The sequence below is a fragment of the Gekko japonicus genome, unplaced genomic scaffold (genome assembly GCF_001447785.1).
Source record: "Gekko japonicus isolate JY-2015 unplaced genomic scaffold, Gekko_japonicus_V1.1 scaffold1215, whole genome shotgun sequence".
Taxonomy (NCBI): domain Eukaryota; kingdom Metazoa; phylum Chordata; class Lepidosauria; order Squamata; family Gekkonidae; genus Gekko; species Gekko japonicus.
Genome location: NW_015163638.1, coordinates 71,931 through 83,828, shown reverse-complemented (window position 1 = coordinate 83,828; position 11,898 = coordinate 71,931). Strand labels below are relative to the sequence as shown.

Genomic DNA, 11,898 nt, shown 5'->3' with positions numbered 1-11,898 from the left:
ATGGCAGCCATCAGAGAGCCCTTTTCTCCTTTCACCAAGGAGGTGGCTGCTGTTTATTCATTTACCTAGTTTCCCCATGTATTGTTGGGCTTCCGTGTAAGTTCAAGCATCCTCCGACATGTGGCAGGAGGACATACCTCAGTGGTAGATTACACAGCTTGTAGGCGGAGGGTCCAAGATGGAATCTCTTAAATTTCTAGTTAATGGTAGTAGTGCCAGGAAAGATTGCTACCGGAAACCCTAGAGCAGGGGTGTCAAACATGCGGCCCGGGGGCCGAATGAGGCCCCCGTAGGGCTTCTATCAGGCCCACAGTGGAACTGGCTGTCTTCTGCTTCTTCTTCCAGTTCTGCTGCTGTTGCATCATTGTAGGTTTGCAGCTTACAGATACACACCTGAACAGCATACTCAAGACTGCAACAGCACCAACATTTTGATGCAATAATTCAGAGCAAGAGGTGTCAGTTATCAGACACTGTTAAATAAACAAAATATTGCAAGAGTGCTAATGTTTTAAGCATGTTTTTATTTTAAGTTAAAAAAAACCCTTTGTGTTCGTGTCCTTTATAAAGTTTAGATTTCCACTACCTGGCATTACATTTTATGACACACATGGCCGGGCCCAATAAGGTCTCATTTATGTCAGATCCAGCCCTCATAACAAATGAGTTCGACACCCTTGCCCTAGAGGCCTGTTGCCAGTCAAGAGTATACAATATTGAAGTAATTAGGCCCCTGCACTTTTAAAATGTCTGATTTTTCCCTGTAATGAAGCAATTTGATATTATGAACCATTTCTGTCCACCAAAACTCTCAGAGTGGAGTGAGGAGAATCTTTGGTTAATTCTAATGCTCACCTCCTCTCGCTTATAAATAGGACTTAGAAAACCTGAGTATCTCTTCTTTATGTACCGTCCAAGCTCATGGTGCTGCTGCATTCCAAGCTGTGGGAACAAGAATACAGGCATGACTCTGGCTTGAAAGAGTATTGTTATGACTGCTGGATTTAGTTTATTTATTTTTATTTAATTTACAACCTGCTCTCCCCCAAACCAGCTCAGAGTGGGTGACAACAATTTATAGATATACAATTTAAAACCTTCTAAAATGCAACATTGTCCTATACTCTGATTACATAGCAACAGTGAACACCACTTTTGTAACCTCTAGATTGGGTTATTTTAATATGCTGTATATGGGGCTGCTCTTGAAGATATCCTGGAAACTTCAGCTAGTGTAGAATGTAGCTGTCTACCTTTAGATAGGTTTGGATTAGTCAGAAAATATAGTATCAATTTTCAAATTAATGCATAGGTTATTGATTTGGCACCAGGCTCAATACAAGTTTCTGTTTCTCACTCATAATTTTTTTCATGACCTCAAATCTAATACCTGAAGGATCATGTTAACCTGTATCAGCCCTATACAGTACCTTTGATTTTCCCATCAGTTGCTACGGGTGGTGCCCCACATTCCATCGACTATGATTCTTCTCGTAGAACTCACTTGCTTACAGCGGTGGACCCTATATTGTGGAACAGCCTTCTGAAGGAATTTCATAGGGAAACTTCCTTCCTGGATTCTTGCAAACTCTGCAGGATTGATTCACTTTGATAGGCTTGTCCATGATCTCAGCCCTGAATGCTGAATTTGAATCTGTTGGGCAATGCTGAACTTGCATTTTCGATGCAATGTTTGTTGTTGATTCAAGTGGTCTTTCATCTTCTTTTGTAGTGTGTCTAAACTTTCATACTGTAAGCCACTTATTTTGTATTGTATCTAAACTTTTGTATTGTATGCCACTTTGAACAAAGCCAAAAGTATTTTCAAATAAATATATGAATAAGTAACAAACCGTTGTCAGTTGTCCGAAACCTTGTGGCCATTCGCTTTCTTTGTGTAGACCATTGGGATAACTTTCAATGGGGCTTCTGTCACCATGTCGATAAATCTAGAAAAATTGTGTAAAAGTTGTATTATTCTAGTCCATTTATTTCTCATTATCATTCAAAACAGCCTCTCCTTTAATAATAAAACATTTTTTGCAGAAGTGTGGAAAGTCTGTCTGTGTTTGTGTATGTGTGTGTGTATGCCATTTTCACTTTTTGACAAAATATCAGTATATGGTTACATCATTGTAAGGTTAGGAAAAGAATAACAAGGATGTGATGGAAAGAATTGCTTATTGAAGAATTGTTTATTGAATAATATACCTTCAGTGTCTCCCAATATGGAGTCAACTAGCTATATCTAGCTTTTTGATAGTAGATTATGTAGCAAGGACACCTTTCAAGTGATTCTTAGTATAATCCTATGCAGAGTTACTCAAATCTCTGTCCATTGATTTAAATGGGTGCAGAATGGAATAATTCTGTTCAGGATTGTATTTTCTGAGAGTCATTTAATACTGACTGAGAGTTCAATATGACACGTACACATGGAGCACTGGTAAACAACAAAGGTATACACGGGATGTATGGTAAGTCAAAGAATACCATAGGGCTGGTTTAAATAGCCTTGGTAATCACCTCTTGATGAAAGCATCAAGTAATTATTTGCATGCATGAATAAGGTTAATAGATAAGAATTTGGGATGCCAACCCAGATGCCCAATGCAATGCACTACCTTTCAGTGGAGATCGTAATACATTCTTCAGAGGATTTGGTGCATGGTGTATGTGTTTCTGTTTTAGATGTAGATGGATTTGTGGCATTTTGAACTGATTTATGGTCCGGAAACCACTTTGAGCAGCAAATAAATGGTAGTAGATAAATGCCTTCATAAACTGATTCAGCCCACAGGTGTGGAAATTATCAGTAAACCATCTAGTCTAATGCCCTGTTGAGAGACACAACAATCCGTTCAACCAAACTATCTTGCCAAATTAGCAGCAGCTTTTTAGTTTTCATTTGAATGTCTTTATTATAGGGCAACACTGGGTTTTTCAGTCACATGTCTTGCTTTTTCTTTTCCTGGCAGAGGCTCTCTGCTTTTGAGAGTTGCATTGAAGGCAAGGTATCAATGGGGGCCCCGGTCACACGAGTGGATTTGGGCCAGGAGAGGGACGGTTCGGAGGCGGAGCAAACGGGCGCGATCCCACGACAACATCTGGGAATCGTTGCCTGTCCGTCCCCGATCCGTCCCTCCCGCCCAAAACCCCACACCAAAAAAGAACCACCTACCTAGGTGGTTCTTCGGAGAAGAGCGCCTCAAGCCCGGCCGTGGGATCACCGGTGCGTCCTTGCGTCGGCGCATCCCCGGCTCCTGGTCGAACTGCGCATGTGTGAGCATGCGCAGTTCACCAGCCTCCCCTTCCCACCGTCGCTTTCTCCTCGCCATCTGATCGTGCTGGGGAGCAATGGCGCCGCAGCTCAGGGGATCCGTGGGATCCCGCCACGGCGTCTCTAATTCGGTGCGGCTTTTCCCCCTGCCATGTGGCAGGGACCGGGAATAGAAGAACCTAAGAAGAGCTCTAATGGATCAGACCAAAGAACCATCTAATCCCACATCCTGCTTCTCACAAGGACCAATCAAATTTGTCTAGGAAACCACAAACCAGGAATGAAAATGAACATGCCCATCTGCTCTTGCTTCCCCAGCACTCCCTCTGAAGTGTCAGCGAGGACCTGGGAGACCCAGATTCAAATCCTCACTCTGCCATGGAAGGTTGCTGAGGGACCTTGGACCAGTCACACACGCTGACGCTTCCTCACTGGGTTGTTGTGAGGATAAAATGGAGGAGAGAACAATGTAAGCTGCTTTGGGTCCCCATGAGGTAAAAGCCCAAGGTATAAATGAAATAAAATATATAAATACACAAATATAGAGGTTCCACTTAGTTGTAATGACTAACGCCTGTTAATAGAAGTATCTTAATAGAAGTCTTAAAAAAAACACCCTAAGATTTAGGTAACTACTACATCCTGTGCTGGTGAGTTCCACAAGCTATTTATGCATTATATGAAGAAATCCTTCCTTTGATCTGATGGAACTACATTAATTTCATTTAAATGGCTGATCCTGAGTATTATGGCAGATGAGATAAGGTTCCACTTTCTCCACACCATGCATACATTTTATAAACTCCTGTCTATTATTCCTCGGTCCTCTTTTTTGTAAAAACTAAAGAGCCTCAAATGCTCTTTTCTTGTGGAGTGCCTTTCCTTGTACAGAAAGAATTCCTGTTCTATGGTCAGTTTGGTTGCTGTTTTCTGCACCTTTTCAAGAAATTTGGTACTTTCCTCAGCATGGAAAGAAGCTCCCCTTATTAAAAAGTGGAAACTCTACTTGTTACATGTACATCCTCTTCGGGATGTATAAAGATTAAAAATATGAGGGAAGTATGCCAAAATTCCCTCTCCATTAATGGAGGAGGAGGAAGAAGAGATTGGATTTATACCCTGCCTTTCACTACCTGACGGAGTCTCAGAGCGGTTTATAATCCCTTTCCCTTCCCCTCCCCACAAAAGACACCCTGTAAGGTAGGTGGGGCTGAGAGAGCTTTCTCGAGAACTGACCTTGAGAGAACAGCTCTGAAAGAATTTATGACTGACCCACGGTCACCCCAGCAGCTGCATGTGAAGGAGTGGGGAATCAAACATGGTTCTCCCAGATTAGAGTCTGCGCTCCTAACCACTACACCAAACTAAGCCCATAATTATCCCTGATAATCATCATATAAGCTATTTGCCAGAGGATAAGCTGTGAATTTGGTAGGAAGAATAACCAGAATTGCACTAGGGTATCTCATCATTAGGTTCTTTGTAGTATTGGCTATACATTTATGCAGCTATTGGGAGGGACAAAAGCAACTAAGAGGATAAGGAACATCTTCTGGATATATTATTTGCCTTGATTTTTGATTTCCAATTGGGGATATATGAACTGTGTTTTCTTCATTTGCATTGTGTATATAGGTCCACTTTGTGTTTGGTATTTATATGCACATTTATATATCATTTATACCTGCAATATTTGTATAATGCTGATCTATTGAAGCACAAAATAATGTTGACAAACATGTATACTTGATGGGAAATGTTTAGTGCGATGAAGTGGCATAAGAGAGAAGCAATATCCAAATGGGTATTTCAGGGTTGAATCTGTGTGGAAGAGAAATTCAGAATCACCACTGCTGTGAATAATGCTGACCACTGAACTTTATGATGCACATCATAACATTCATCGAGTGAACAGGCATGATATAGCTGGCTACCATTTGTCCAGGTATTCTGCCGTTATTAGGAAATTCCCAGTGAGCTGATGAATAGACTTCATTACCAATCCAGTTGAGTTGGCTGCTGGCACAAATCTCTGTGTGGGTTCTTTAAATTCTGGATTATGGCTTCTGTCTCATTTACAACATAGTCCTTCTTGTACTAAAGCATATGGTCCAACTGTAAATGTAACTGTGAGAGCCAGCATGGTATAGTGGGTTCAGTAGGAGACCCAGGTTCAAATCACCACTTTGCCATGAAAGCTCACCAGATTACCTTGAGCCAGTCATGCCCAGCTAAACCTAAATCACAGAGCTGTTGTTATGAAGATAAAATGGACCAGGGGATAACAGTGTTGTAAGCCTACTTTGGATCCCACTGGGGAGAAAAGCAGGGCATCATATATTTAATTTTCAACACAGTCCAAGATACGGATCGTTATATCTGCAGATTAGGGCTGTGTACACAGAAGGAAGGTCATAAGAACATAAGAACATAAGAGATGCCAATGTTGGATCAGGTCAAAGGCCCATCCAGTCCAACACTCTGTGTCACACAGTGGCCAGAAATACCAGGTGCCATCAGGAGGTCCAGCAGTGGGGCCAGGACATTAGAAGCCCTCCCACTGTTGCCCCCCCCAAGAGCCAAGAATACAGAGCATCCCTTGCCCCAGGCTGAGAGTTCCTATCTATACCTTGTGGCTAATAGCCACTGATGGACCTTTGCTCCATATAAGAATATAAGAGACGCCAATGCTGGATCAGGCCAAAGGCCGATCCAGTCCAACACTCTGTCATACAGTGGCCAAAAATACCAGGTGCCATCAGGAGGTCCACCAGTGGGGCCAGGACATTAGAAGCCCTCCCACTGTTGAACCCCCCCAAGCACCAAGATGACAGAGCATCACTTGCCCCAGAGCCCCTACCTATACTTTGTGGCTAATAGCCACTGATGGACCTCTGCTCCATATGCTTATCTTTTGAAGCCGTCCATGCTTGTAGCTGCCACCACTTCCTGTGGCAGTGAATTCCATGTGTTAATCACTCTTTGGGTGAAGAAGGGTTTCCTTTTAGGTCTTTCTACAAACAAAAAGAGGAAGCCCAAATGTGAAAAAGTCAGGATCTTGTGACACTACATTACAAGCCCGTGAGTGAGTGAATGTTAGAGTGATGGGAGGCAGGGCCAGGCAGGCAGAGCAGGAGGAGGGGCAGGTGAGTGGGAAAATGAGCACGGCAGGGGCAGGGAAGCCAGGAAAGTCACCACCTCTGCCAGTGAGGCAAGCTAACAGGGAGGGCGGGCAGACAGAGCAAGCAGGGTAGTGCTGGGGAAGGAAGAAAGGCACTGCCAATGCCAACACCAGTGAGGCAAGTGAGTGAGGTAGGCAGGTGGCACCATGAAAGGGGCAGTGGCAGGGAAGCTGAGAGAGGTGCCAACAACACTGTCATTTCTCCTCCTCCAGATTTGTTGCTAGTCCCTGCTTGCAAACTTCTAAACTGAAAGGATGTTGCTGTCACGATGACCCCTCCTGAGCTGGTTGACTTGGAAGCCTCCAAGGAGCCTGAGTAATCAGAGACATGGCCTAGAGGACAGCAGGAGACTCTGGAAGGCCCCTGCAGGGCAGATGCCCCTGGCCCATCTACTCCAGAACTGGCCCCTGAGGAGCCTGCAGTGGGAGATCCTCCAGAACTTGCTCCTGAGGAACCTGCAGAAGGAATTCCTCCAACAGAACTTCCCTCTGTCCCTTCAGGTACTGGTGCAACCAATGGTCAGTTCAGGACTCAGTCCACAAACCCACCAGGATCTGCCTTTGCCCAGCAGGGGTGGCAGAGGAAGAGGGCTCACTCTGAGATAGCCCAGCAAAGGTGCAGTGCCAGGCTGGCAGCCCAGGCTTCACCTCCTGGACCAGAGCATGGTGGATGTAATCCTTTGCAAGATTCTGGCCCCAGTTAAGCCTCCGTAGATGAGTCCCAGGTGCTTCTTCCAAAGCAGGTGGAGCTGCTGTCCTATCAGCCTACTTAAGCCTTGGGCTGAGAGGGAAGACTTGCTGGATCAACTGGTTCACTAGGTATATGGCTGTGTCCCTGTTCCAGCTCCCATTGACAATCAAGCCTCACTTTCCAAGCCTGAGGGCACTGCCACTTGAGGAGGCCCAACTGACCCTGCTTGCAGAATACAGGACAGTTGCACACTGAGGTACAAGTTCCTTCCTCTCCATTATACTTTTGCTTGGTACATCCAAATGTTGCTGAAGCATGTTTGCATTAAAGATAATAAATCTGGAGCTAATATATGCTCTGTGGATTTTTTTTTGTATTTTTAGCTGCATAGAATGGGCTCCCAAGATTATTAGAAAGCTGGTAGGAAAGATGACAGCATATCAAGTGTTTGTTTGTAATCTAGGAAAGTTCCTTTTATTGCCTTTTGTGTTTGTTTCTTGTAAGCAGAGTGATGGCTGCATGGACCTTTGCAAGGTCTCCAGAAGTCCCAGAGCTACAAAAAAATGCATAGCCTTGACATGTGCATTTGAGGGTGTGTGTGTGTTTGCGAATACTTTATGTTATCACCAATAGAAAAGAAGAGGCAGTACCTATGAGGATTTTCCCAAATCAGCAGCCAATTAAGAGTGGGAGATAGCTGTAGAAAGAGGGAGCAGTCCTAAGCAGGTCTACTCAGAAGTAAGTCCCATGTTACTCAGTGGGGCTTACTCCCAGGAAAGACTTCAGGATTGCAACTAAAAGAACTTGTGACAACTTATAATAACTAAAAATATGAGTGCCCATAGACAGAACTGACATTGGTGGTGGTGGTGGTGGGGCTGTTGGACATGCTTCCCCCCTTTCTTCTGGGGCGTGCTTATTAGAAGCACCTGTCCTCTGGTTACTATGAGATTTAAAAAGTTACTGCCGCAGATACACTTAAGATATACATATTGCATGCTTTCCTCTTGAAATCTATGCAACAGCTTTGTTATCTTCAAGCTTTGTTGTGATTCTGTCACCTGCTTGTACTGAATTTTTTCTCCCAGGACCACTAAAGGCTGGCACACCATCCAAGGTAAAGTAGGAATTGGACAGAGGAGTGGGTGGATAGATGGCCTGGGACCTTCATACCTTTGGGTCTGCCTCTCCCGGCATGTACCTCCCCATCTTCTCTGATCTTCACCATGGAATTGATTAAGGGTCCCTAGTCCATGAACTGCCTGCCTTGTGTCAACAAGGGCAAGGACTTTCTCAGCTGCCTGTGGGACCTCCATAGGTTGCTCTTTTTCAGGCAGCCTTTGAGTAATTGTGATCCACCAGGCAGCTGGTATACTTCAGCTGTGTCTTCACCATCCATGCATCCTACCCTGCTTGATAGTGGATAGATTTTAATGGGGATAGATTGTACCTTTATTTTTTTTTAATTGGTGTATTTTAAATGCTGTCAGCCACCCTGAGGCCCATTCAGGGGAGAGGGAGCGGGATATCAATTTGATAGATAGGTAAATAAAATAGATATGGACAAAATGGGCCATCTGTTGAGGTCTCATGGGGGAGGGGGAAATCCGATTTCTTGCCCTGACCCCCCCCCCCACTACCTCTGGCTCCTTCCATCTCCAATTCTAGCCCTCCCTGCTTGCTCTGGTTTGTCTCCAATCTGTTTTCTTCTACCCCAGCACAGGTTGATTGGCGGAAGAAGTGAGGGGGCAGGGAGGCAAGTTGATGCTAATTCCACCTTTCTTTACTTACCTGCTGCTAGTGGCAGCCGCTGCTGCATTTTTACACACCCCTTTGAGTTGTTATGGGAACTCCAAAAGCTACCTGCCTTCTCAGATTTTTAAAAATAATGTCTGTACATGTATAAATGTTACAATAAACATTTGGGGAGTGGTGTAGTGATGGTGTTTTTAAAGAGATGCCTGTGCGTTGGGTTTTATTGGACGAGCAATGGCTCAAGATTTTGCATTCTACTTTTAGGTCTAAATCCATAAATACGCAAGTAAAAGCCTTTAAGTTAACTTCAAGATGGTATCTCACACCATCAAAACCACACTACATTAATCCCAAAATACAATCTAATTGCTGGAAAGGATGTGGAGAAAGAGGTTCTTATTTTCATAGTTGGTGGGACTGTATTTAGTCCGTTCTCAGATTCATAAAATTACAGGTTATCTAATTCCTTTCACTCCTGAACTAATGTTTCTGAAACTTTGGCAATCTGGTATGATCCCCTCAATTTGGCGAGATGATAGCCTTTCTATGTGCAGCTGCAAGGACAGTAATAGCCACTTTGTGGGAAAATAATAAACCTCCATCAATCTCGGTTTGGTACAAGTGTGTTTGGGATTACTACATAATGGAAAAAATATTAGATCAACAGTCACAGACTGATAATAGCCTTTATATATCTCATTTTATTGAAATGTGGTACCCTGGTACCCTATAACAGAATTTATAGCAAGAAAGGAGTCATTTTTTCACCACTCTTATTTGATAGAATTGTTAATACTGTGATGTTTTATGACAGTTAGTATAAAGACCTGGTATGTTTACTTTCCTATTAATTGTTGTATGGGTTAACTATTCTGTATTACCCTGTAAATACTGATAAAGCTATATAATATGGTATGTATTACTCATGACACTTAAAATAATTTTTTAAATGTAAAAAAAGATGCCCCTTCACATTCAGTAGTATAAAGGAATTGATAGTTTGTGGACTTGCTCAAATATCACACATCCTGAACTTCTAGAACAAGGCTTAGAGTCCCACCCTAAGCAGAGTTAAACCCTTGACTTCAGTGGCTTTAGAAAGGTGTAACTCTACTTCGGGTGGCACTGTGAGGGACTGCTGAAAAAAGTTGTTCATATTAAAGTTTTTGAAAGCCATTCCCCATTCTGACAGTTGGTAGTCCCAAAGATATCGGGTGGTGGTCAATGTTCCCTCTAAATTATAGAGTCCTGTGAGCAAAAATTCTACTCTCTGAGCTACTAGCAATAAAGTTGTGAGCCAGCAATTTGGCTACTGCATAAATTAGTTTGCTCTGGAGCCATCCTTCCTGAGCTAAGACAAAAATGTGTGAGCCAGAGGCTAAAAAACTGTGAGCTAGCTCACACTAACTCAGCTTAGAGGGAACACTGGTGGCGGCTGTACCCTAACATTATTATTATTATTTAAAAATAGGAATTTTCTGAAGAATAGCTCTATCATTCTGTTTCCCTAGACTTACTGAGTATGCACAATGGTGGTGGTGGGGTTATATTTCTCATGTCACTTAACAAACTCTACTTGAAACTAAAGTGACTCCCAAACATAGCTGGTGATATTGAATGGGATCTGTTGTTTAAAAAATGCCGGATATCCCATTGAGATCTTTTTGGTTTTATTAAAGTAACATTTTATTTGTTTTTATTTATTAAAATATTTCTACCCTGCCTTTCCTGTTGGCTCAAGGCAGTGGATTTTGGCCCCGGCTGTAGATATGAAGGGATGTACAGTGGATGCAAAACTAGTCTTACAAGGTTCAAGAACAGAACATCCAGAGAAGGTTACAGAGAATCAAGGAGATGACCACAGTACCTAAAAATCAATAGACTGCCATCAAAAAGCACAATGCTCTTGAGTTCCATCAACTTGCTCACATATTTGTTTCTCTGCTATGAGGATGCTGTACTTATCTCTCCCGGGAAAACTGGTCTTTCCTTCATTGTAGATGTGTACAATGTGTACAGACATCCACCCTCTTAGGCGTTTGATGAAACTGCTGCTTTTTAAACTGCACTCCACTAACATGGCAACTCTCCAGAGACCTTGTTTGGACAGGCACTTTTGCATATGAGCTCATGGCACATTTCATATAAATTTTCATATAAAGGTTGTAAGCAAACTGCATGTTCTTCTTTAAGACAGAGAGACTGCCTATTCAACACCATTATAACTCCAAGGAACCTTGAAAATAACTTGAGTTCAATGGGAACTTGAATTGTGGTAGTAACTACTTTATATCACAATGCACAGCACAACCTAGAATATCTGAGATTTAACAAACATTATTTTTATAGGTAGAAGAACCCAATGAGAAAGTCCTAGTTGTCATGGCTAAACAATCCCCCATGTGTGTGGGAAAACCATGCAAAGAAACTACTATCCAAAAAGGCATTAGTAGCAGTAAAACCATTCAGTTCCATTTACTTACTAAAACTGCAAATGTCAGGTTCCGTCCAGATACAGATTCGAGGAGAACAAAGATGAGGATAAGCAGGGAGATGTACAAACTTTTGGAGCTCCTTGTTTGACATGTTTCTCTCATCCTGGCCACAGCTATGCAATAGCGTTTGTGATTACAGTCGAAGTGCTTTTTAAAGAACAGAAAGGGTGGATACTTGGTGGGTATTTCAACAGGAAGTGGTAATTAGGTAACAACAGATCTGTTTCTTAATCATGCTTATGTGATCTACAGAGCTCTTACAGTATTGGGACCTGCAAATAAGAGAAACATGATGGGTACAGTGATAATTTTTGCTAGAACAATTTGGTGCAATAGTATAACTGTGTGATGTTCTGATATCCAGAGGACAGAGTCAAAGGATCTGCTTGCAAATACTGGCAGGTGGGGATGTGGGGGCTGGGAAGAGGGGAATAGAGGCAGGTACTCACACTTTGCCTATACCCTGGGCAACTGGAAACCCAGTTGGGGGAGAGGA

At 42.8% G+C, this 11,898-nt stretch overlaps 1 protein-coding gene across 1 annotated transcript in view; it reads right to left on the bottom strand.

Moving 5' to 3' along the window:
• LOC107107300 (prostatic acid phosphatase-like) overlaps positions 1 to 11,538 on the bottom strand; it is a 47,896-nt gene extending 36,358 nt beyond the window's left edge. The window contains exons 1-3 of the mRNA XM_015407581.1: positions 11,391 to 11,538; positions 1,854 to 1,949; positions 856 to 942 (exon numbers count right to left, since the gene is read on the bottom strand). Of these exons, the coding sequence (XP_015263067.1) occupies positions 856 to 942; positions 1,854 to 1,949; positions 11,391 to 11,504 (297 nt within the window). The 5' untranslated portion in view covers positions 11,505 to 11,538. The remainder of the gene's footprint in view (positions 1 to 855; positions 943 to 1,853; positions 1,950 to 11,390) is intronic.
• Positions 11,539 to 11,898: the final 360 nt, after the last annotated feature.